The following is a 23,521-nucleotide window of genomic DNA, read 5'->3' on the forward strand; positions in this document are numbered from 1 at the left end:
CCTGGGGGCGCCCTGGCCTGGGTTCTGATCCATAGCCCTCATCTGTGGGGAGGAAGGCGGGGCCTGCTTCCCTGGGGCATAGCCACCATGGATGAATTTCCTAAGACAACAAGCTGGGCACAGTGGCTCACACCTGTCATCCCAGCACTTCGGGAGGCCAAGGCTGGTGGATCACGAGGTCGGGAGTTCGAGACCATCCTGGCTAACACAGTGAAACCCCGTCTCTACTAAAAATACAAAAAAAAATTAGCTGGGCGTAGGTGGTGCACGCCTGTAGTCCCAGCTACTTGGGAGACTGAGGCAGGAGAATGGCGTAAAACCCAGGAGGCAAAGCTTGCAGTGAGCTGAGATTGCACCACTGCACTCTAGCCTGGGAGACAGAGCGAGACTCCATCTCGAAAAAAAAAAAATACAAAAATTAGCCGGGCGTAGTGGTGTGCACCTGTAATCCCAGCTACTTGGGAGGCTGAGGCACAACAATCGCTTGAACCAGGGAGGCGGAGCTTGCAGTGAGTTGAGATCGCGCCACTGCACTCCACCCTGTGTGACAGAGCGAGACTCGGTCTCAAGAAAAAAAAAAGCTGGGCACGGTGGCTTACGCTTGTAATCTCAGCACTTTGGGAGGCTGAGGTGGGCAGATCACCCGAGGTCAGGAGTTTGAAACCAGCCTGATCAATATGGCAAAACCCTATCTCTACTGAAAATACAAAAATTAGCTGGGTGTGGTGGCATGCGCCTATAATCCCAGCTACTTGGGAGGCTGAGGCAGGAGAATTGCTTGAACCCAGGAGGCGGAGGTTGCAATGAGCCAAGACTGCGCCATTGCACTCCAGCCTGGGCAACAAGAGCGAAACTCCGTCTTAAAATGAAACAAAACAAAACAAAAAAACAAATGTATTCTGTCTTAGCTATAGAGATCAGAAGTCCAAGATCAAGGTGGCAGCAGGGCTGGTTCCCTCTGGAGGCTCTGAGGCAGAACCCATCCCAGGCCTCTCCTGTCCTTGGCATTCCTTAGCTTGTGGCCGTATCACTGCAGTCTCTCCTTGTCTTCACTTGGACTTCTTTCTCTTCTGTGTTCTCTCCTCCTATTTATTTTTTTGATACAGGGTCTCGCTCTTGTCACCCAGATTGGAGTGCAGTGGTGCAATCACAGCTCACTGCAGCCTCCATCTCCTGGGCTAAAGCAATCCTCTCACCTCAGCCTCCCAAGTAGCTGGTGCTACAGATATGCACCACCACGCCTGGCTACTTGTACAAATTTTTTGCGGAGACGGGGTCTTGGTATGTTGCCCAGGTTGGTCTCCAACCCCTGAGATCAAGCGATCCTCCAGCCTCAGCCTCCCAAAGTGTTGGGATTACAGGCACGAGCCACTGTGCCCAGCATTCTTTTCTTATAAGGACACCTGTCATTGGATTTAGGATCGCCTTGCACCCAGGATGGTTTCATCTCAAGATACCAAATGAGTATTCCAAATAAGTTCCAAATAAATGCTTATTTGGAATAAGTATTCCGAATAAGGTCACATGCTGAGTTTCCTGGGTCAGGACGTAGACATGTCCTTTGGGGGACATAAGTCAACCCTCTGCTGAGCTCCAGCTGCACTGACAGGGCGAAGCACTGCATTCAGCCACGCTGCAAACCTGCTCAGAGCCTTGAAAGCACCAGAGAGTCTAGTCTCCATGTGCTGGGCTCCTGCACATTTTCCCAGAATGCACCTGCTCATGGCCCACCCTTCAGCTTTCTCTGGGCCCCAGGGACGACAGTGTGGGAGGCTGGTGGGTGCATGGGGGCTGCCCAGCCACGTGCAAGCTTCTGTGGGGGGATCCAGAGGAGGCACCCGGCTGAGCAGGAGGTGGGAATTGAAACCTGCGCAGAGGCGGCTGTGCAGGGTGAGAGTGGAGCCGAAACCACAGAAAGTGAAGTTTCCTTCAACGTCTTGTCCCGGCGGGCCACTCAGATGTGAGAGTGAGGAAGTGGGATGGGGCCTGACCGGAAGGAGGTTGGTAAACAGCAAAGAGAGCTGAGTGGAAGCTCAGCTGTGGGCCTGGTTGAGGGCAGGAGGCCGTGGCCCCCAGAGCGGTGGGCACGGGGCTGAGAAGTGAAGGGAAATTGAGCTGCCAGCACAGGGACCCCACATGGATGGTTGTGCCTGGGGCTGTCACCATCTCCTACTCTTTGCGAGAGTGACAACTCTTCCTGCTCCTTTTGCCTTCGGAGTGAAATTCACCCTTCCCACAAGGCTCCACGTGGCCCCTTTCACCTCTCCCTCTCCCCAGCAACATCAGCCCCTCACTCAGTCTCCCTGCAGCGCACCCACTTCCTGCTGTTCCTGGAGCCCGCTGAGCACATTCCCACCCCAGGGCCTTTGCCTGTGCTGAGCCCGCTGCCCGGTATCTCCATTCCTGCAGCTTTTTGCATGGCTTGGGCCCTCGCTTTCTTTTTTGGGGGGACACGGTCTTGCTCTGTTGTCCAGGCTGGAGTGCAGTGGTGTGATCTCAGCTCACTGCAACCTCTACCTCACGGGTTCACACAATTCTCCTGCCTCAGCCTCCCAAGTAGTTGGTTCTACAGGCACCCACCACCACTCCCAGCTAATTTTGGTATTTTTAGTAGAAACATTGAGTTTCACCACGCTGGCCAGGCTGGTCTCGAACTCCTGACCTCAAGTGATCCACTTGCCTCAACCTCCCAAAGTGCTGGGATTACAGGCATGAACCACTGCGCCCAACTCCTCGCTTCCTTTCATCTCCGTGACACCTCCATGCCCATCCTCTATCCCCTCCTGCTGCATTTTTCTTCCTTGCCCGTCTCATCATCTGATGGTTTTCTTTTTTCTTTTTTTTGAGACAGAGTCTCGCCCTGTTGCTCAGGCTGGAGTGCAGTGGTCCGATTTCAGCTCACTGCAACCTCCACCTCCTGGGTTCAAGTGATTCTCCTGACTCAGCCTCCTGAGTAGCTAGGATTACAGGCGCCCACCACAACGCCCGGCTATTTTTTGTATTTTTAGTAGAGACAGGGTTTCACCATGTTGGCCAGGCTGGTCTCGAACTCCTGACCTCAGGTGACCCGCCTGCCTCGGCCTCCCAAAGTGCTGGGATTACAGGCTTGAGCCACAACAGCCGGCTGAAAAAACATAAATTTTTTTAAAAGAAGAAATGAATCCTGGGCTGTTAGTGAAGATTACATTCAGATATTACTAGAGGCTTAAGCAAAACGGAAGTTTAGCTCTTTCTCTGGAGAGACACCATTCAGGGCTGGTAGAGCAATGTCACACATTCTTCAGGAACCCCAGCTCCTTCTCCATCATTGCTTTGCCCTGTCATCAGCTGGATTCTGCCTCATGGCCCAAGGTGGCTGCTTGTGCTCCAGCCATTGTGTCCACGTTCCAGCTCTAGCATGAAGAAGCTTCCCAGGATTCACCGAAGACACTTCTGCTCACTCCTTTATGGCCAGCCTGGGTTGCACAGCCCCACATAGCAGCAAGGAAGTCTGGAAGATGAGTCTCCATTGGACAGCCATGGGCTCCGTTATGATCAGGGATTCTACTACTGAGGCCAATAGGAGCAATGGACATTGAGGGACACGTGTTCTCTATTCATTGATGACCTGCCCGCATGCCTCAGGGGCTCCCTGGGGATCTTGCCATCTGAGGGGCCACACTCTGGACTTTCCTTCCTCCAGCCTGGAGCCCCTGACTGCTGGGAAGTGTTCAGTGTCCTTGAGAGGTCTTCAGGGACCCACCCCACTCCCCAGCCAATGCTGGATCCAAAGCTCAGTGCTTGACATTCCCCTCATCAGAAAACCTGTGATGGCTCCATTTGATCACATTTCCGCTTGGAGTGTAGACTGCATGCCCTCCCTCCCTCCCTCCCTTCATTCATTCATTCATTCATTCATGCACACGTTTATTCATGCATTCATTCAGCAAACATCGAGGGCTGCTCTGTGCCAGGCACAAAACAGGTGAAGGGGTGGAGACGCCCAACTAACCAAACCAGGTCAAATGCTGGGACATAAAGGTCGCGCCCAACCAGTCCAGGGGCACAGGGACGGCTCTCCAAGGGGCTGGTATCTGGTCTTTTCACCTGAGGGGTGAAGCTTGGGCGACCACGTGCAGGAGGTGGGAGCAAGAGTTCTCTAGGCACTGGACAAGACCGTGGGGGTCAGAGGGACATGGGGGCTTCGGGAGCTGCAGGGGGCTGAGTGGAGCCAGAGGGCTCTTGGAGCGATGAGGCTGGGCCCTCAGTGGTGCTTTCCCAGAGGGCAGTGGGAGAGCTTCGGGAGGTCGGCACGGAGGGTTTTGGGGTGCTAGAGATGAGGTTTGGGCCCAAGAAAAGGGACACCTTCGCTGGGTGACGTGGCTCACACCTGTAATCCCAGCACTTTGGGAGGCTGAGGCGAGAGGATCACCTGAGGTCAGGAGTTTGAGACCAGCCTGGCCCACATGGGGAAACCCCATCTCTACTAAACAAAACAAAACAAAATTAGCCAGAAATCGCTTGAACCCAGGAGGCGAAGGTGGCAGTGAGCCAAGATCATGCCACTGCACTCCAGCCTGGGCAACAGAGTGAGACACCGTCTAAAAAAAAAAAAGAACACTTTAGGAGGTCAAGGAGGGTGGATCACGAGGACAGGAGTTTGAGACCAGCCTGGCCAACATAATGAAACCCCGTCTCTACTGAAAATACAAAAAATTAGCCAGGTGTGGTGGCGGGCACCTGTAATCCCAGCTACTCTGGAGGCTGAGGCAGGAGAATCACTTGAACTCGGGAGGTGGAGGTTGCAGTGAGCCAAGATAGTGCCATTGCACTCCAGTCTGGGCGACAGTGCGAGACTCCGTCTCAAAGAAAAAAAAAGGACACCTTTAAGAGACAGTTAAAACGTGAAATATGCCAGGTGTGGTGGCTCATGCCTGTAATCCTAACATTTTGGGAGGCCGAGGTGGGTGGATCACTTGAGTCCAGAGGTTTGAGACCAGCCTGGGCAACATAGGAAGACCCCCCCCGTGTCTACAAAAAATACAAAAATTAGCCAGGCATGGTGGTGGCGTGTGCCTGTGGGCCCAGCTACTCTGGAGGCTGAAGCAAGACGGTCGCTTGAGCACAGGAGTTCCAGGCTGCAGTGAGCCATGATCGTGCCACTGCACTCCAGCCTGAGCAACAGAGCAAGACCCTGTCTCTAAAAAAAAAAAAAAAAAAAGGAAAAAGAAATGGAGTCCAGGTGATGGACTGGTGGGAGGGACAGTGTTGGAAGCCTGAGGAAGGAATCAAGGATGAAGCTTCAGTGCCCCCAAGTCTCTGCTCACCCCTGCCAGGCCACCCATCCTCTAAGACCTTGGCATCTGCCCCCCTGCCCCAGCACTGACCCCAGGGACAGTCTGGGAGTGCCTGTCCAGCTCTGTCTCCCCAGCCTGGGGACTCCTAGGAGCTGGGCCAGGGCTGTATCCTCTCTGGGGTCCAGCCTCACCGGGCACAGGGTAGGCACAGTGGTGGTGGGGGGGTGTGGCACCAGGAACTAGATGCCGCATCCCTGCCCATCCCCCTGTTCCAGCCCCCATACACAATGACTGCTGGCCCGTCCTGCCAGATGTCTGCCCTGCTGCCCTCCTCCAAGACGAGCTATGATTTTCTTTCTCCCACACCCCACAACCTACCCCCGGGGCTGTCCCCGCAGCCTCTACAGAAACCATTGGCTCTGGGCAACACGGGCCCCAGGGGAGTGGGGAGGACGCAGGTGCAGCGTGGGGTGGGGCAGGGGCGGGGCCTCTGAACCCACTGTGACCAAGCCTCTTACCCGCCATCCAGGTGCCCCTGAGCCAAGGAACGCAGGCGGTGGTCGTGGGGAAGGGAAGAGGAGCCCCCGGAGACGGCAGCAGCATGGGCGGGCGGCCCTCGAGCCCTCTGGACAAGCAGCAGCGGCAGCACCTAAAGGGTGAGCAGCCGGGGAGGGGACAGGGTGGGAGTCCAGCTGGGTGGGGGCTCCAGCCATTGGGTCCACATGCTCCATGCAGCAGATGGGGTTCGGTTCAGACCTAGGGCTGTCAAAATACACAGGATGCCTTCTTAATGTAAATTTCACGCAGTGAATCTTTTTTTATTGTTGAGACAGGATCTTGTCTGTTGCCCAAGCTGGAGTGCCGTGGTATGATTGTGGCTCACTACAACCTTGGCCTCCTGGGCTCAAGCAATTCTCCCGCCTTAACCTCCCAAGTAGCTGGGACCACATGCATGTACCACCATGCCCAACTAATTATTTCATTGGTTTTTTTTTTTTTTTTTAATAGAGACAGGGTGTCCCTATGTTGGCCAGTTTGCTTTTGAACTTGTGGGCTCAAGCGATCCTCCCGCCTCAGCCCGAATAGCTGGGACCACAGGCGTGCACCACCACACCTGGCTAATTTTTTATTTGTTTTTGTAGCGACAGGGTCTCACTATGTTGCCCAGGCTGGTCTTGAACTCCTGAGCTCAAGCGATCCTCCCACATCAACCTCCCAAAGTGCTGGGATTACAGGCGGGAGCCACTGTGTCCAGCCTGCATCTTATTTTTAGTATAAGTATATCCCAAATTTTGCATAGTGCACACTTATGCTGAAAACCGATTACCCCTTTATGGTTTTTTGTTTTGTTTTGTTTTGTTTTGTTTTTTGAGATGGAGTCTCCCTCTGTTGCCCAGGCTAGAGTGCAGTGGCGCAATCTTGGCTCACTGCAACCTCCGCCTCCAGGATTCAAGCTATTCTCCTGCTTCAGCCTCCTGAGTAGCTGGGATTACAAGCATGTGCCACCATGCCTGACTAATTTTTGTATTTTTAGTAGAGATGGGGTTTCACCATTTTGGCCAGGTTGGTCTCAAACTCCTGACCTCAGGTGATCTGCTCGCCTCAGCCTCCCAAAGTGCTGGGATTACAGGTGTGAGCCACTGTGCCCAGAAGACTGTGTCTTCTATTTTTATTTGGTAAATCTAGTGACCTGATTTAGGGCAGGGGTTCAGGTGGGAGGCATAGGGCCAAGTGGAGGGTGTCCCAGACCCAGCCAGGCCCTGAGGGATGTCTTCCTGAGCGGGCAGGGACCAGCAGGCCCCTCGGTAGGACCCTGGGGATGGAGGCTCAGTTCCCAATTTGAGACTAAGTGGGGCCAGTGCCAGAATTCAGTGCCATTCGGGTCCCTCTGTCCTCATATGTGGGGTGGGCAACTGTGCTGGGTGCTGGGGACATTGTGGGGTTGGTATTGGCCTTACCCTCATAGGTTCATGGTCTAAACACCTTCCCTCTCATGGCTCTGCTATGTGGGGCTTCTGTGCCCAAGGTGACCTCATGGCACAGAACGGCTGCTGGAGCTCCAGCCATTGGGTCTACATTCCATGCAGCAGCATGGAAGAGTGGTTTTTGGTTTTTGGGTCAAGTCATGACCCAAAATTGCATGGTGAGAATGATGGGAGAGAGCTCATATGTTCCTTGAGGGTGGGGAAGAGCAGAGGTGGATGACTGCCCACTGAGGAGACAATGATCAAGCCAGGGCTGGAGGGATGTGATGGCGTTGGAAGGAAGGAGATACCAGAAGAGCATTTTGGACAGGAGAAACAGCATGTGCTAAGGCCAGTGATGTATCTTGCAAACAAACAATTCACGTTCACACCCTGGTCATTCCCTCATTTGCTGTGTGCCCTTTGGTGAGTGACTTCACCTCCCTGGGCTTCATTCTCTTATATGTAAAATGGGGATAGCAACAACGCCTAGCTCATGGGGTTGGGGGGGCATTGTAAGGATTCAAAGAGTTACTCTACGTAGTACTGGGAATTTTTTTCCCCCCGATAGTGGCTTAAACAAGATAAGGATTTTTTTTTTTCTCCTCAAACTGAGAGGTGTGGAAGCAGGCAGGCTAGTAAAAGTTAGACACCTAAAGTCCTTTCATCTCATGGCTCTGCCATGTGTGGATTCCTGTGCCCAAGGTAGCCTCATGGCACAGAATGGCTGCTGGAGCTCCAGCCATTGGGTCCACATTCCGGGCAGCAGAATGGAACTGTTTTATTTACAGTCAAGGGTACATGCCTTAGGGCAACAGCTCAAAGAGCTAGTCACCCATCACCCATATGACTACTTCCCAGATAGATCAGGATACAGGACACCTCCATCACTCACAGAAAGTTCACTTGTGTGCTTTGGAGCTTTAAAAGCTTTTGAAAAGCTCCCCAGGTAAAGCATATGGGGACACTTTTGGATGTGATGGATCCGCTCATCTTGATTGTGGTGAGGGTTTCACGGATGTGTGATTGTGTCAAAGCTCAGCAAACCATATGCTTACATGATATGTGAGATATAAGTGAAGGTGTGGCTCAACCTGTATTCCCAGCGCTTTGAGAAACCAAGGTGGGAGGATCGCTTGAGGCCAGGAGTTTGAGACCAGCCTGGATAACATAGCAAGACCTTGTCTCTACAAAAATAAAAAAATTAGCTGGGCATGCTGGCGCATGCACATGATCCCAGCTACTGGAGTGGGGCTGAGGTGGGAGGATCACTTGAGCCCAGGAGGTCAAGGCTGCAGTGAGCTGAGATTGCACCACTGCACTCCAGCCTGGGGGACAGAGACCCTGTCTCAAAAAAAAAAAAAAAAAAAAGTACAAGACAAGTGGATCACTGGAGCTCAGGAGTTCAAGACCAGCCTGAGCAACATGGCGAAACCTCGTCTCTACTAAAAATAGAAAAATTAGTCAGTCGTGGTGGCAGAAGCCTGTAGTCTCTGTAGTCCCAGCTACTTGGGAGGCTGAGATGGGAGAATCACCTGAGCCCAGGAAGTAGAGGTTGCAGTGAGCTGTGATCGTGCCACCGCACTCCAGCCTGACAACAGAGTGAGACCATCAAAACAAAAAACAAAAAACAAAACAAAACAAAACAAAAAACCCATCTCTACTAAAAAATACAAAAATTAGCCCAGCATGATGGCGTGCGCCTGTAGTCCCAGCTACTCGAGAGGCTGAGGCGGGAGAATTGCTTGAACCCGGGAGGCAGAGGTTGCAGTGAGCCGAGATCGTGCCACTGCACTTCAGCCTGGCAACAGAGCAAGACTCCATCTCAAAAAAAAAAAAAAAAAAGAAGCTCCCTCACCCAGCCACATGGATGGAAACAGGCATGGAGGGTGAAGGATGAATGGAATTTGGTGACAACTTGTCTGGAAGCTCAGGATGACTACAGGAGCCCCCAGGTGGCTTCCCTGTCTGTTTTGCCCTCCCCAAGCAGGTCTCCTGGGCAGATTCAATTTGCTGGGTTCACTGTCCCCTTGTCCCTGCAGGTCAGGTGGACACCCTGCTGAGGAACTTCCTGCCCTGCTACCGTGGGCAGCTGGCAGCGTCTGTCCTGCGGCAGATCTCTCGAGAGCTGGGCCCTCAGGAGCCGGCCGGAAGCCAGTTGCTACGCAGCAAAGTGGGTGTTGTGGGGGCAGAGGACGTTTGAGTGTGGGGGGAGGGTCCTGGAGGAGCCCTCCCTAGGCCATGCTTCCAACCTCAGACCTTTGCCATTGCCATAGGATGACTTTAAATACGCATTGTTTAAATAAACATTCACTGAGCAGCCAAGCAAGGTGGCTCCCGTCTGTAATCCCAGCAATTTGGGAGGCCAAGGCAGGCGGATCACCAGAGGTCAAGAGTTCAAGACCAGCCTCGCCAACATGGTGAAACCCCGAAACCCCATCTCTACTAAAAATACAAAAAAAAAAATTAGCCAGACCCTGTAGCGCGCACCTGTAGTCCCAGCTACTTGGGAGGCTGAGGCAGGAGAATCGTTTGAACCTGGGAGGTGGAGGTTGCAGTGAGCCCAGATTGCGCGACTGCACTCCAGCCTAGGCAACAGAGCTAGACTCTGTCAAACACACACACACACACACACACACACACACACACACACACACACACAACCATTCACTGAGCATGTAATTCATGCCACATCATGGGCTGGGCATGAGGACACACAGCCCTTGTCCAGTGACAAGGACAGATCCTGCGGTAACCTCTGGGGTTCACAATCTGATGGGAGGTAGAAGACTCCAAACAAGTTAGCATATCATGATGTGGAATGGAGTAACATTTTTTTTAGATGGAGTTTGGCTCTCTCGTCCAGGCTGTAGTTCAGTGGCGCAATCTTAGCTTACTGCCACCTCCGCCTCCCAGGTTCAAGCGATTCTCGTGCCTCAGCCTCCCGAGTAGCTGGGACCACAGGCGCCCGCCACCATGCCTGGGTAATTTTTGTATTTTTGGTAGAGATGGGGTTTCACCATGTTGGCCAGGCTGATCTCGAACTCCTGACCTCAAGTGATCTCCCCACCTTGGCCTCCCAAAGTGCTGGGATTACAAGCGTGAGCGCCTGGCCTCCAGACATCTCTGGAGCCATGAAGTTGTGTGCCCCACACAACTCACTCAGTCTTCACCCCCTTGGTAGATGGGTTTTTGATCGATGAGGAAACTGAGGCACAGAGAGCCCAAATGGCCTTCCCGAGGTCACACTGCAGAGGTGTGATTTGAACCTGGGATCCACGCTTATTACTAATGCTTGGTCCCACGCTCCAGTTGGGGCTGAGATTTTTTGCCTCTCCAGAACACCCCACTTCCCAGCTGTGCCCACCCAGGGCGGGGGGCTCCAGGAGCTGTGGACACAGAGCCCCTTCCCACCTAGGACTCTCCCTGTCCAGCCTGGGGCATCACGGGACCTTAGCGTCACCCCAGGATACAGTGGGTGTCTGGGTGGTCGGGCCACAGGGACATCAGCCCACAGCCCCCTGACACCCACTGCTCCCTCTTCCTGCAGAAGCTGCCCCGAGTCCGTGAGCACCGAGGACCCCTGACCCAGCTTCGGGGCCACCCACCCCGGTGGCAGCCGATCTTCTGTGTTCTGCGTGGGGATGGCCGCCTAGAGTGGTTCAGCCACAAGGAGGTGCGTGATTGGCACGTGGCCTTTCTACTTCTGGGTCCCTCCTTCCCACCCCCACCAGCCTCAAGGTTTGTGGGATCCATATCTCAGCATAGCCCCACCTCTATCAATCACCCAGGATGAATCTTGTACCCCTATGTGTTTGGCCTGTTGTAGGCAACCATCTCGTCCCATCCCCTGCTGTGCTGGGTGGGTAGACTGAGGCCCAGGCCAGGGATAGGGTCGTGGTCAGTATCAGAGCTGTGGTTTCAACCTCTTGGGGCCTTTGCAAGTCACACTTCTGGCCGCTCTGCTTTCTGGCTGGGGAGCTTGGAGCGATCACTACCTTTCTGAAACTCAGTTTCCACTTCTGTGAAATGGGATGTTTCACACCATGTAGGGCTTTGAGGGTTCAACAAGAGGGTCCTCAGACAGCACTTGGGACCGGACCGGCACGTGGGGAGCCAGTGGGTGCTGGGAGCTCAGGGACTGAGGGAGGAAGGGAGGGAAAGGGGAAAGGGAAGGAGGGAGAGAGAGGGCAAGAACAGGAGGAAGGAAGGGAAGGAGGGAGGAAGGGAGAAAGTTATGGGGGCAGAGGTAGGATGGATGGAGGGAGAGAGGAGGAAAAAAAAAAGGGAGGGAGAGCCGGGCCTCATAGCTCACGCCTATAATCCCAGCCCTTTGGGAGGCTGAGGCAAATAGATCCCTTCAGCCCAGGAGTTCAAGAACAGCCTGGCCAACATGGTGAAACTCCGTCTCTACTAAAAATACAAAACCTAGGGCCAGGCACGGTGGCTCAGGCCTGTAATGCCAACACTTTGGGAGACCAAGGCAAGTGGATCACCTGAGGTCAGGAGTTCAAGACCAGCCTGGGCAACATGGCGAAACCCTGTTTCAATTAAAAATACAAAAATTAGCCTGCTGTGGTGGCGGGTGCCTGTAATCCCAGCTACTCGGGAGGCTGAGGTGGAAGAATCACTTGAACTTGGGAGGTGGAGGTTGCGGTGAGCTGAGATCGCGCCATCGCACTCCAGCCTGGGTGACAGAGTGAGACTCTGTCTCAAAAACAAAAAAAAAAAGAGAGAGAGGGAGGAATGGAGGAAAGGAGAGGGAGGGAGGGGTGGGAGGGGTAGAGGATTTTTCAGCTCATCTGAAATCTTCCCTTGATGGTATAGTTGGGACACAGAAGCCACAGTTCAGACCTGTCCCAGGTTGGTTCTCTGGGTACCTTTTGTAGGAATATGAAAATGGGGGCCACTGCCTTGGCTCAACAGCCCTGACAGGATACACGCTCCTGACTTCCCAGCGAGAATATCTCCGCCTTTTGGACGCTCTCTGCCCTAAATCCTTGGGTAAGGGTCCCGGGGTTCCCAGGAACAGGTTTCTCCACCCCAGCATCATTAACATGTGGGGCCAGATCCTTCTCTGCAGTGGGGGCGTCCCGTGTACAGCAGGGCGGTAAGCAGCATCCCCGGCTTCCACCCACTCCCTGCCTGCAGCAGCCCCCACCCTGGGTGCGACAACCACCAATGTCTCCAGCATTGCCAAGTGTCTCCCGGGGGCAGCGTTGCTCCGGGTGAGCATCCCTACTCTGGAAAACAAACAAACAAACAAACACCCACTCTTGCAAGGGTGAGGGGGAGAGTTAGGTCATGGGACCAGAATCAGAATAGCAAAGGATAAAAGCAGTAAAATCTGGGATGGGTGCACTGTCTCATGCCTGTAGTCCCAGCTACTCGGGAGGCTGAGGCGGGAGGATCGCTTAAGCCTGGGAGGTGGTGGCAGTGAGCCGAGATTGCCCCACTGGACTCCAGCCTGGGCAATAGACTGAAACCCCATCTCCCAAAACAACAACAAAAACAATTAAAAACAATAGGCTGGGCACGGTGGCTCATGCCTATAATCCCACCACTTCGGGAGGCCGAGGTGGGCGGATCACTTGAGGTCAGGAGTTCGAGACTAGCCTGGCCAACATGGTGAAACCTCGTCTCTACTAAAAATACAAAAATTAGCCGGTGTAATGACATGCGTCTGTAATCCGAGCACTTTGGGGGACCAAGGCAGGTGGATCACCTGAGGTCAGGAGGAGACCTCATGAGGCCAGCCTGACCAATATGGTGAAACCCTGTCTCTACTAAAAATACAAAAGGTAGGCCGGGCGTGGTGGCTCACGCCTGTAATCCCAGCACTTTGGGAGGCTGAGGCGGGCAGATCATGAAGTCAGGAGATCAAGACCATCCTGGCTAACACGGTGAAACCCCATCTCTACTAAAAATACAAAAAGTTAGCCAGTTGTGGTGGCGGGCACCTGTAGTCCCAACTACTCAGGAGGCTGAGGCAGGAGAATGGCGTGAACCCGGGAGGCAGAGCTTGCAGTGAGCCGAGATCGTGCCACTGCACTCCAGCCTGGGTGACAGAGCAAGACTCCATCTCAAAAAAAAAAAAAAGAAAAGAAAAGAAATTAGAGAAGGAACAATTCCAATTCCAGGCATGTGCCTGGCAAATAACTCAGCATTGGGCTTGCACTATCTCATAAAGTCTGCCCAGCAGGCAGGCCCATCACTAACTACCCCATTTCACAGATAAGGACATTGAGGCTGAGGATTGTCACACAGTTAGTCAAGGGCAGAGCTAGAATTGCACCCTCTGCTTCACCTAAAAGCTATCTTGCTGTCAAAGGACACAAAGATGTAGTCTGCTGAGATGTTGATGCTGCTCAAAACATCAGAATCTGCCCAAATACCCATCTCTTGAGGGTTGATTAAATATATTATGGCCTGGCCCTTGGTAATGAACAGTGAGCTGGCTGTGGTGGCATATGCCTGTAGTCCCAGGTACTTGGGAGGCAGAGACAGGAGGATCCCCTGAGGCCAGGAGTTCCAGAACAGCCTGGGTAACATAGTGAGACCCCCATCTCCACAAACATTTTAAAAAATAAAATTACCTAGGTGTGGTGGCACGTGCCTGTAGTCCCAGCTACTCAGAAGGCAGAGGCGGGAGGATCACTTGAGCCCAGGAGTTAGGGGCTGCTGTGAACTATGATCACACCATTGAACTCCAGCAGCCTGGGCAACAGAGCCAGGACCTGTCTCTATTTAAAAAAATAAATAAACAAATAAAAACCTGGGTGCGGTGGCTCATGCCTGTAATCCCAGCACTTTGGGAGGCCAAGGCGGGCAGATCACCTGAGGTCCCAGCCTGGCCAACATGGCGAAACCCCACCTCTACTAAAAATACAAAAATTAGCCAAGCGTGGTGGCACACGCCTATAATCCCAGCTACTCAGGAGACCGAGGCAGGAGAATTGCTTGAACCTGGGAGGCAGAGGTTATAGTGAGCCAAGACAGCGCCACTTTACTCCAGCATGGGAGACAGAGCAAGACTCTGTCAAAAAAAAAAAAAAAAAAAAAAGCCAGGTGGCTCACGCCTGCAGTCTCAGCACTTTGAGAGGCCAAAGTGGGAGGATCACTTGAGCCTAGGAGTTTGAGGCCACCGTGAGCTATGATCACACCACTGTATTCCAGCCTGGGCAACAGAGGAAGACTCCATCTCTGAAATAAAAATAAATTAAAATTTAAAAACAATAAATAAAAGAAAGCAAAACTTAGCCACTGAAAGTGTCCCAGACGTATCAAGGAGCAAAATGACCAGTTCCAAGGCAGAAAATCCCATCTTGTCACATATATGCACCTCACACAGTTTCACGCAGATTTTAGAATCTGGAGAAATGTCCCCTAAACTATTAACAGTCATTATCGTCTCTGGGGGCTGAGGCTGGAAGGCTGAGATGATCAGGAGCTTCCACCTTCTGGACTATTGATTTCCTTTTCTTTTCTTCTTCTTTTTTTTTTTTTTGGACAGAGTCTTGCTCTTGCTCTGTCTCCCAGGCTCAAGTGCAGTGGCATGATCTCTGCTCACTGCAACCTCCGCCTCCCAGGCTCAAGTGATCCTCCTGCCTCAACCTCCTGAGTAGCTGAGACCATAGGCACCTGCCACCACACCCTGCTAATTTTTGTGTTTTAGTAGAGACGGGGTTTCACCACGTTGGCCAGGCTGGTCTCGAACTCCTGACCTCAAGTGATCCGCCTGCCTCAGGCTCCCAAAGTGCTGGGATTACAGGCATGACCCACCTCGCCTGGCCTGGATTGTTGGGTTTTATCACAGTCTGTGTTTATCATCCTGGAAAGTGGAACAAAACACTGGAGACAGGATACCCTAAATATTTATTTTCATATACTTATGTTTTTAATAAAAAATATCTTGTGCAGGCTGGTCTGGAACTCCTGGGCCCAAGGGATCCTCCCACTTCAGCCTCCAAAGGTGCTGGGATTACAGGCATGAGCCACCGCGGCTGGCCCCCAAATAAATTAACCAAAGCTGAATTCACTTATTTTGTCTTGTCAATAATTCTAGGTCATCAGTATCACTGTTAACCCCATTTGGGCAGGAAAATCACAGATCATAGAGCTGTGTGCCCTAGTCATAGAGCTAGAAAGTAGCTTGGCCAGGCTGGGCACAGTGGCTCACACCTGTAATCCTAGCACTTTGGGAGGCTGAGGCAGGCAGATCGCTTGAGCTCAGGAGTTCAAGACCAGTCTGGGTAACATAGTGAGACCCTGTCCCTTTTGTTAAAAAAAGAAAGAAAATGAAAGTGGTTTGGTCAGGTTGGAACCCGGGTCTGACTGACTCCAAAACCCCACATAAAGCCGGACTCAGATAACATCCCAGCTTGAATGGATTGGTGGTGGCTGCCAGGAGGACTGTCTTAAGGATGCTAAGGCTGGAAAACAGTTCTGGGATGGATTGGTGATGTCTGCCTTGGGCATGCAGTGGAAGAAGGTGATCCTGCCTCCCCCAAAACTGTGCCCCACCCAGTGCTGTTGGAATAAGGATGGTGGCAAGTATCATGGTATGACTCATATTTATCGAGCAACTGCCCATGCCAGGGACTGCTGTATGCATTTCAGGGGTATTTTCTCCTAGTGAATGAACGTCTAGAAGATGCGATCTCCTGTTTGTTTTCAGGAGACCATACTCAGGAAGAGCCTGACTCCCTCTTGGAAGTGCCTGTGAGCTTCCCGCTGTTCCTGCAGCACCCCTTCCGCCGGCACCTCTGCTTCTCTGCAGCCACCAGGGAGGCACAGCATGCCTGGAGGCTGGCCCTGCAGGGTGGCATCCGGCTTCAGGGCACAGGTGGGTCTCAGGACGGGTCAGACATTTGTGGGGCTAATGGTCTGGGGTCAGACGGCTCAGCCTCTTTTGGCTCGGGACCTCTCCAGGCCTCACTTTCTTTACCCAGAAAATGGGTTTTTAGGCCAGGTGTGGTGGTTCATGCCTGTAATTCTAGCATTTTGGGAGGCCGAGGCAGGCAGATCACCTGATGTCAGGAGTTCGAGACCAGCCTGGACAACATGGCGAAATCCTGTCTCTACTAAAAATACAAAAATTAGCTGGGCATGGTGGAAGGCACCTGTAATCCCAGCCACTCAGGAGGCTGAGGCAGGAGAATCACTTGAACCCGGGAGGTGGAGGTTGCAGTGAGCCAAGATCGTGGCACTGCACTCCAGCCTGGGCAACAAGAACAAAACTCCATCACACACACACACACACACACGAAGAAAATGGGTTGTTGGGGGAGCCAGAAGGGACACCAGGCAGTTGTGAGTGACTAGGGCTGTAACAGAGACACACAGGGTGCTATGGGAGCTCAGCCTGAGGGATGGGGGTTAGAGCAGGCTTCCCAGATGAGGGGAAGCTGGGGTCTGTAAAAGATGAAGGACTAGCCGCCGGGCGCGGTGGCTCACACCTGTAATCCCAGCACTTTGGGAGGCCAAGGCGGGAGGATCACGAGGTCAGGAGATCGAGACCATCCTGGCTAACACGGTGAAACCCCATCTCTACTAAAAATACAAAAAATTAGCCGGGCGTGGTGGCAGGCGCCTGTAGTCCCAGCTACTCGGGAGGCTGAGACAGGAGAATGGCATGAACCCAGGAGGTGGAGCTTGCAGTAAGCCGAGATGGTGCCACTGCACTCCAGCCTGGGCAACAGAGCGAGACTCTGTCTTAAAAAAAAAAAAAAAAAAGATGAGGGGCCAGCCAGATGAAGAAGGGGAATAGGTCAGGCACAGTGGCTCACGCTTGTAATCCCAACTTGACACCAAGAGCTCAAGACCAGCCTAGGCAACATGGCAAAACTCCATCTCTACAAAAAATACAAAAGTTAGCTGGGCGTGGTGGCATTAGCTTGTGGTATCAGCTACTCAGGAGGCTGAGGTGGGAGGATCACTTGAGCCCAGGACTTGGAGGCTGCAGTAAGCAATGATCATGCTACCGCACTTCAGCCTGAGCAACAGAGAGACCCCCTGAGAGAGAGAGAGAAAAGAAAAGAAAAGAGGAGAGAAGAGAAGAGAAGAAAGAAAAGAAGGAAAAAGAAAGAAAGGAAGGAAAAAGAAAAGAAAGGAGAAAGAAAGAAGAAAGAAAGCAAGAAAGAAAGAAAGAGAAAGAAAGAGAGGGAGGGAGGGAAAGGAAGGAAGAAAGGGAGGAAGGGAAAGAGAGAAAGAAAAAAGTAGGGGAGCAGCAGGACTGACACACACAGTTGGGCAGGTTGTTGACTGCACAAACGATGCAACTAGAGGAACAGCTAGTGGCTGCAGTATGTATGGCCTGAACTGCTGGTCACGGGGCTGTGGCTGCCAGTAGAGGGTTCCTTCTAAGTTGAATAAACGTGATGGTCTTGGGGGACTGTGTTCTCTGTGGAGGGCATTGCCTATGCAAAGTTCCAGAGATGGGTGAGACTTGGGTGTTGGGGACCTGGCCAGGCGGAGGGCTTCCTCCCCGGGCCATCGGGAGCCAGGCAGGGGAGCTACCAGCAGGCACTGAGGAGCAGCCCCTCTCAGTCCTGCAGCGAAGCCAGGCCCCTGCTGCCCGGGCCTTCCTGGACGCCGTCCGACTCTACCGGCAGCACCAAGGCCACTTTGGCGACGACGACGTGACCCTAGGCTCAGACGCCGAGGTTAGTGCCCCGCGAGGCCGCACCCGGGACCCCCAGGACCCCTCCCGGCCGACCGCGGCGCCCATGGCCCCCTCTCCTGCAGGTGCTGACCGCGGTGCTGATGCGGGAGCAACTTCCCGCGCTGCGAGCCCAGACCCTTCCTGGCCTGCGGGGGGCAGGCCGCGCCCGCGCCTGGGCCTGGACCGAGGTATGCACGGCGTCCGGATCCGGGATAGGGGGCGGGATGCGGGCGTTCGGGTTCCCCTCCCACGACTGTCGCCTAAACCCTCTCCCGATCTCTCTGACCCCCATCCCCGCCCCGTGTCTCGGCTTTGTCCCCCCTCGACCGGTCTGGGCAGCTTCTAGACGCCGTTCACGCAGCTGTCCTGGCCGGGGCCTCCGCCGGGCTCTGCGCCTTCCAGCCCGAAAAGGACGAGCTGCTTGCGTCGCTGGAGAAGACGATCCGCCCGGACGTGGACCAGCTGCTGCGGCAGCGGGCGCGTGTGGCTGGGCGGCTGAGGAGTGAGGCCCGGGGGCGGAGCCTGGGCTGGGAGGGGCGAGGCGATGCTGGGGAAAAAGGGGCGTGACCTAAGCGAAGAATGGGCTTGGAGTTATGTAAAATGAGGGGCGTGGTCAGAGAGGGGCGGGGCCAAGCTTAGGATGTGCCCGGGAACGGGTGGGGAAGGGGCGGGGCCAAAGCGAGACGGTGGGCGTGGTCTTGTGGTCGAGGCACTGGGGGCGGGGCCTAGAGTCTGTCCCGAGGAAACCAGGTCCTAAGGGGGCGGCTTGGATACAAAAAGGGCGGGGCCTCAGCGGGGGATAGGCGTGGCCTTGAGGCTGAGGCTCGAGGAGTTGAGGCCCAGAGCCGGGCCAATGCGGGTGGGCGGGCCTGGGAAGTAGAACAGCGGAGGAGGGGCGGGGGTAAAGGCTGATACATGGGCAGCGGTGGGCCAAGGTGGCCCCTACAAAGACCCAGGTGGGAATCCTGACTGGGCCCGCCCCTCCGAGGCTCAGTCTTCTCATCATTACAATGGGTAGAAGAGGGCGCTCAGCGTCCCTGCTCGCGTCCCCCTCGCCCTGCTGAACGAGGGCCCCTGCACATCCCCATCTGTGAGGCACCTTGCGGAGGGGACTCCAGACCAGTGTCTTCCACTCCCAGCGAATATCAGGGGACCGCTCGAGTCGTGCCTGCGCCGGGAGGTGGACCCGCAGCTGCCCCGGGTCGTGCAGACCCTGCTGCGCACCGTGGAAGCCTCGCTCGAGGCAGTGCGGACCCTCCTGGCTCAAGGCATGGACCGACTGTCCCACCGCCTGCGCCAGAGCCCCTCGGGCACGCGGCTGCGCAGGGAGGTGAGCTCCCGTGGGTAGGGGTTCAGTGAGCCAGAGGGTGATGTGTTAACTTGAGTCTTTCCTGTGAAGAATCTTCACTGAATTTGTTCTAGGCTGCTTTTTACTTATTGTGGACCCATCACCATACTATGGTCAGTGGAGCACAGTTTTTGTTTGTTTTTTGTTTTTGAGACAGGGGTGTCGCTCTGTCGCCCTGGCTGAAGTGTAGTGGCACAATCTTAACTCACTGCAGCCTCGACCTCCCGGGCTTAATCAATCCTCTTACTTTAGCATCCCAAGTAGCTGGAAATACAGGCACACGCCACCAAGCCCAGCTAATTTTTTAATTTTTTTGTAGAGATGGGGGTCTTGCTTTGTTGCCCAGGCTGGTCTCAAACTCCTGGGCTCAAGCGATCTGCCTGCATTGGCCTCCCAAAGTGCTGGGATTACAGGCTTGAGCCACCGCACTGGCCATGGAACACAGTTTAAAACGTGAGGGGAAAGGAGTTGGATGAGAAAAGTGGCAATTTAGCAAAATCAGTCTGAGGTCACCCCCCAAACTCCTCCTCCCATTCCCCTGTAGGGCAACAACCCAGAGAATTCTGCTCAAGGCAGGTCACCTCAGTGCATCTGATATACAAGTAGCACCTAAAATACATACATACATACATACATACATACATACATACATACATACATAGAATAGCACCTACTATGTACCAGGCAACCTTCAACTCATTCTTAAGCCTCCATTTCCTAATCACCTTCTCCAGGAACTGTCCCTGATCCCCTCTATGCCTTGCAGTAGCCTGTGCTTCTCTTATCACAGCCTGATTTTCATACCACTGTGGGTGATTTCTATACTCTGTCTCCCCTAATTTATAAGCAGAGACTGGGTTAGAGTATTCCATTTCTGCAGCCCCAGGGCCCAGCACAGACAGAACATGAGATGGTATTCACAGATCCGGGCCAGGAAATGTGCTCATTTCCTCTCAATTGTGCCAGCATCGCTTGTTATAGTTTTTTCAGGTTTTATCATTTTATGTCCATGACACCGTGCCTCACTGCTACTTATTTTATTTTATTTTATTTTATTTTATTTTATTTTATTTTTGAGACAGAGTCTCATTTTGCCGCCCAGGCTGAAGTGCAGTGGTGCGATCTTGGCTCACTGCAACCTCCTGGGTTCAAGCAATTCTCATGCCTCAGCCTCCCAAGTAGCTGGGAGTACAGGTGTGTGCCACTACACCTAGCTAATTTTTGTATTTTTAGTTGAGACAGGGTTTCACCATGTTGGCCAGGCTGGTATCGAACTCCTCACCTCAAGTGATCCACCCACCTCGGCCTCCCAAACTGATGGGACTACAGGTGTGAGCCACCATGCCTGGCCCACCGCTATTGTATTATGAGTTTCTTTGGTGACAGCTGAGACGGGATGTATTTTCATTTGTGTTTCTCCTTTGGTGAATTGGTAATGGGGTCCTTGGCCCTTTGCAATCAGCTGACAGCATTTTTCCCCCAAAACTGCTTCCGGGAGCACAGGTTTACTCATTTGGGGAGATGCCGTGGGACTTGGCGCTGATGCAGACATGCTACCGTGAGGCCGAGCGGAGCCGGGGGCGCTTGGGGCAGCTGGCAGAACCGTTTGGCTTTCTGGGGATGCAGAGCCTCGTGTTTGGGGCCCAAGATCTTGCACAGCAGGTGAGGGTGAGAGGAGGCTGGGATGAGGCCAGGCTGTGAAGACAGCCTCCACTGAGCTCCTGCTAAGTGTGCCCTGGAGAGACCACGATGATCGAGACAACTCAGCGGGGCTGCCAGTCTCATGGGGACATGAGCCCGTGACCAGGCAGCAGCCACATATGGTGGACAGAGCTGGGGCAGGGTGTACAGGGAGCGCCAAGGACGTTCCTGATCCACCTCTGGGGTTGACAGGACTTTCAGGAGGAGGGGACTTCCAACATGGGAGAGCAATGGGAGGAATGGGGTTGCCACCAGTCCCGAGTGAATAGTGTTGAGAGTGCTTGTCTGCATTTGGGGAACGTGGAGCAATTTTTCAGAAATGGGGAAGATAGGCCGGCGACATGGACGGGCAGATCGCGCAGTGCCTTAAGCGGGGGGCTAAGGGGTGAGCTCTTTCCTGAGGGCAATGGGGAGCCAGAGCAGGTATGTGAGCAGGGGGAGGGCATGGCTGGATTTAAGGTTTAGGAAGCTCTGCCTGCCATAGGGAGCACAGGCTGTTGGGGGCAGGAAAAGAGGAGGCAGGGAGGAGGCCTGCACCAGGATGGGGGATGTCAGTGGGGAGAAGCAATAAGTGTTTTAAAGTCTGAGATGGGACCTGCTGATGGACATGGTGACAGAAGAAGACAGAGAGTGAGATGATCCAGCACTACCTGGCACAGTTGTTCAGTTTGTGCACTGCACAAAAGCACTCAGTGGAGGAGGCTGAACTCTGGCTGGCTCCCTACTCCCCATTCTGGGCATCCTGGCACCATCCCCCAGAGGGAAGGGGCTTTCTGTCAGTTTGCACATAGTCCCCCACAGACTAGACAATCCCCAGGTCCTGAGAGGAGGGGAAAGGTGTTTCCTGGGACAAGGAGGAGGAGGTTGGGCAGAGATGGCTGGTTGGAGCAGGCTGGATGCTGAGAAGGGGTCAGCTGGGCAGGAGTGGGGCCCGGGAGGCTGGAGCACAGATTCTGGGGTCATCATAGCATCTCCTCCCACAGCTCATGGCTGACGCCGTGGCCACCTTCCTGCAGCTGGCTGACCAGTGTCTGACGACGGTCCTCAACTGTGACCAGGCTGCCCAGAGGCTGGAGAGAGTCAGGGGGCGCGTGCTGAAGGTGTGTTCTGTGGGTACGGGGTGGCATGGGGTGGCAGTGGGCCTGGGTGCTCAGATGGTTGCTGGATGCACCGCTGGGTGTGTTGTGCAGAAATTCACATCGGACAGCGGGTCGGCGCAGAGGAGGTTCATCCGAGGCTGGGGTCTCTGCATCTTTTTACCTTTTGTGCTGAGCCAACTCGAGCCAGGCTGCAAAAAGGTGAGTTAATGGGAAGCGTGCAAGAGGGTCTGACAGCATCACCATGCATCCACTTAAAGTGGGCAAGAATGCTCTTTGAGGCTGGGCGCAGTGGCTCACGCCTGTAATCCCAGCAATTTGGGAGGCCAAGGCAGGCAGATCACAAGGTCAGGAGTTCGAGACTAGCCTGGCTAACATAGTGAAACCCTGTCTCTACTAAAAATACAAAAAATTAGCCAGGCATGGTGATGGGCGCCTGTAATTCCAGCTACTCAGGAGGCTGAAGCAGGAAAATCGCTTGAACCCGGGAGGGGAAGGTTGCAGTGAGCCGAGATCGCGCCATTGCACTCCAGCCTGGGCGACAGAGTGAAACTCCGTCTCAAAAAAAAAAAAAAAAAAAAAAAAAGAATGTTCTTTGATCATTAGAGACCATTTGACCTTAATCCTAGCACTTTGGGAGGCCAAAGTGTGGGGATTGCTTGAGGCCAGGAGATCAGTCTGTACAACATAGTGAAACTCCATCTCTATAAAAATACAGAAGTTAGCCAGGCATGACAGCATGTGCCTGTGGTCCCAGCTACTCTGGAGGCCAAGAGGTGGGAGGATCAATTGAGCCTAGGAAGTCGAGGCTGCAGTGAGCTAGGATCGCACCACTGCACTCCAGCCTGGGCAACAGAGCAAGGGCCTGTCTCAAAAAAAGAGACTTCCATACCCTGAGCCCTGGAGCTGGGTCAGGTGGCTTTTCTGGGCTTCCACAATGCCCTGTGCTTCACCTATGATGGGGATCATTACCCTGTGTCTGCCACAGAAGAGCTGGGATGGGTCCCACACATCGCATATCACCTGGTGACATGGGCATCAGTGGAGGGAGGAGGTGGATGGAGAGTGTGGGTAAGGGTTGGGTGGGGAGTTACCAGGGAGTCAGGAAGGATGTCCCTGTGAAATGAAGGCATGGGCCATGTCCCAGGAAGGGCATTCCAGGCAGAGGGCACAGCATGTGCAAAGGCCCTGAGGCCTGACCGTGCCTGGTGTGTTGGAGGAACAGTGACAAGGTGGGTGTGGCTGAAGCTCAGTGAGTGGAAGAGTGGGAAGGAGGTCAGGGGGAGTCCTAGATACCTAGGCACACAGGGCTCATGGGCACCAGGCGGGTGTCTGACATGGGTACAAACAGAATCCTCTAGAGGAAGTGGCTGGGAATTGGGGAAGTCTCAGCTGAGACACTCATACTATTCCCTGTGAGGTGTGATTTGCTGTGCCTAATTAATCCCATGAATCCTTTCCACAACACTAGA

General features: G+C 53.8%; 1 protein-coding gene across 4 annotated transcripts in view; it reads left to right on the top strand.

Annotated features, from left to right (window-relative positions):
* The first annotated feature begins 112 nt into the window (after nt 1-112).
* NIBAN3 (niban apoptosis regulator 3) overlaps nt 113-23,521 on the top strand; it is a 32,306-nt gene continuing 8,897 nt past the window's right edge. For 3 of the 4 annotated variants that reach the window (XM_055103779.2, XM_034945319.3, XM_055103780.2), the window contains exons 1-12: nt 113-5,932; nt 9,283-9,413; nt 10,791-10,916; nt 12,130-12,244; nt 15,918-16,085; nt 17,789-17,904; nt 17,987-18,091; nt 18,243-18,405; nt 19,043-19,233; nt 20,755-20,913; nt 21,936-22,052; nt 22,143-22,250. In XM_055103779.2, coding sequence (XP_054959754.2) covers nt 5,878-5,932; nt 9,283-9,413; nt 10,791-10,916; nt 12,130-12,244; nt 15,918-16,085; nt 17,789-17,904; nt 17,987-18,091; nt 18,243-18,405; nt 19,043-19,233; nt 20,755-20,913; nt 21,936-22,052; nt 22,143-22,250 — 1,554 coding nt within the window. In that variant the 5' untranslated portion in view covers nt 113-5,877. The remainder of the gene's footprint in view (nt 5,933-9,282; nt 9,414-10,790; nt 10,917-12,129; nt 12,245-15,917; nt 16,086-17,788; nt 17,905-17,986; nt 18,092-18,242; nt 18,406-19,042; nt 19,234-20,754; nt 20,914-21,935; nt 22,053-22,142; nt 22,251-23,521) is intronic. The other variant, XM_055103781.2, reaches the window with a different exon arrangement.

Source organism: Pan paniscus, chromosome 20, assembly GCF_029289425.2.
Source record: "Pan paniscus chromosome 20, NHGRI_mPanPan1-v2.0_pri, whole genome shotgun sequence".
NCBI lineage: Eukaryota > Metazoa > Chordata > Mammalia > Primates > Hominidae > Pan > Pan paniscus.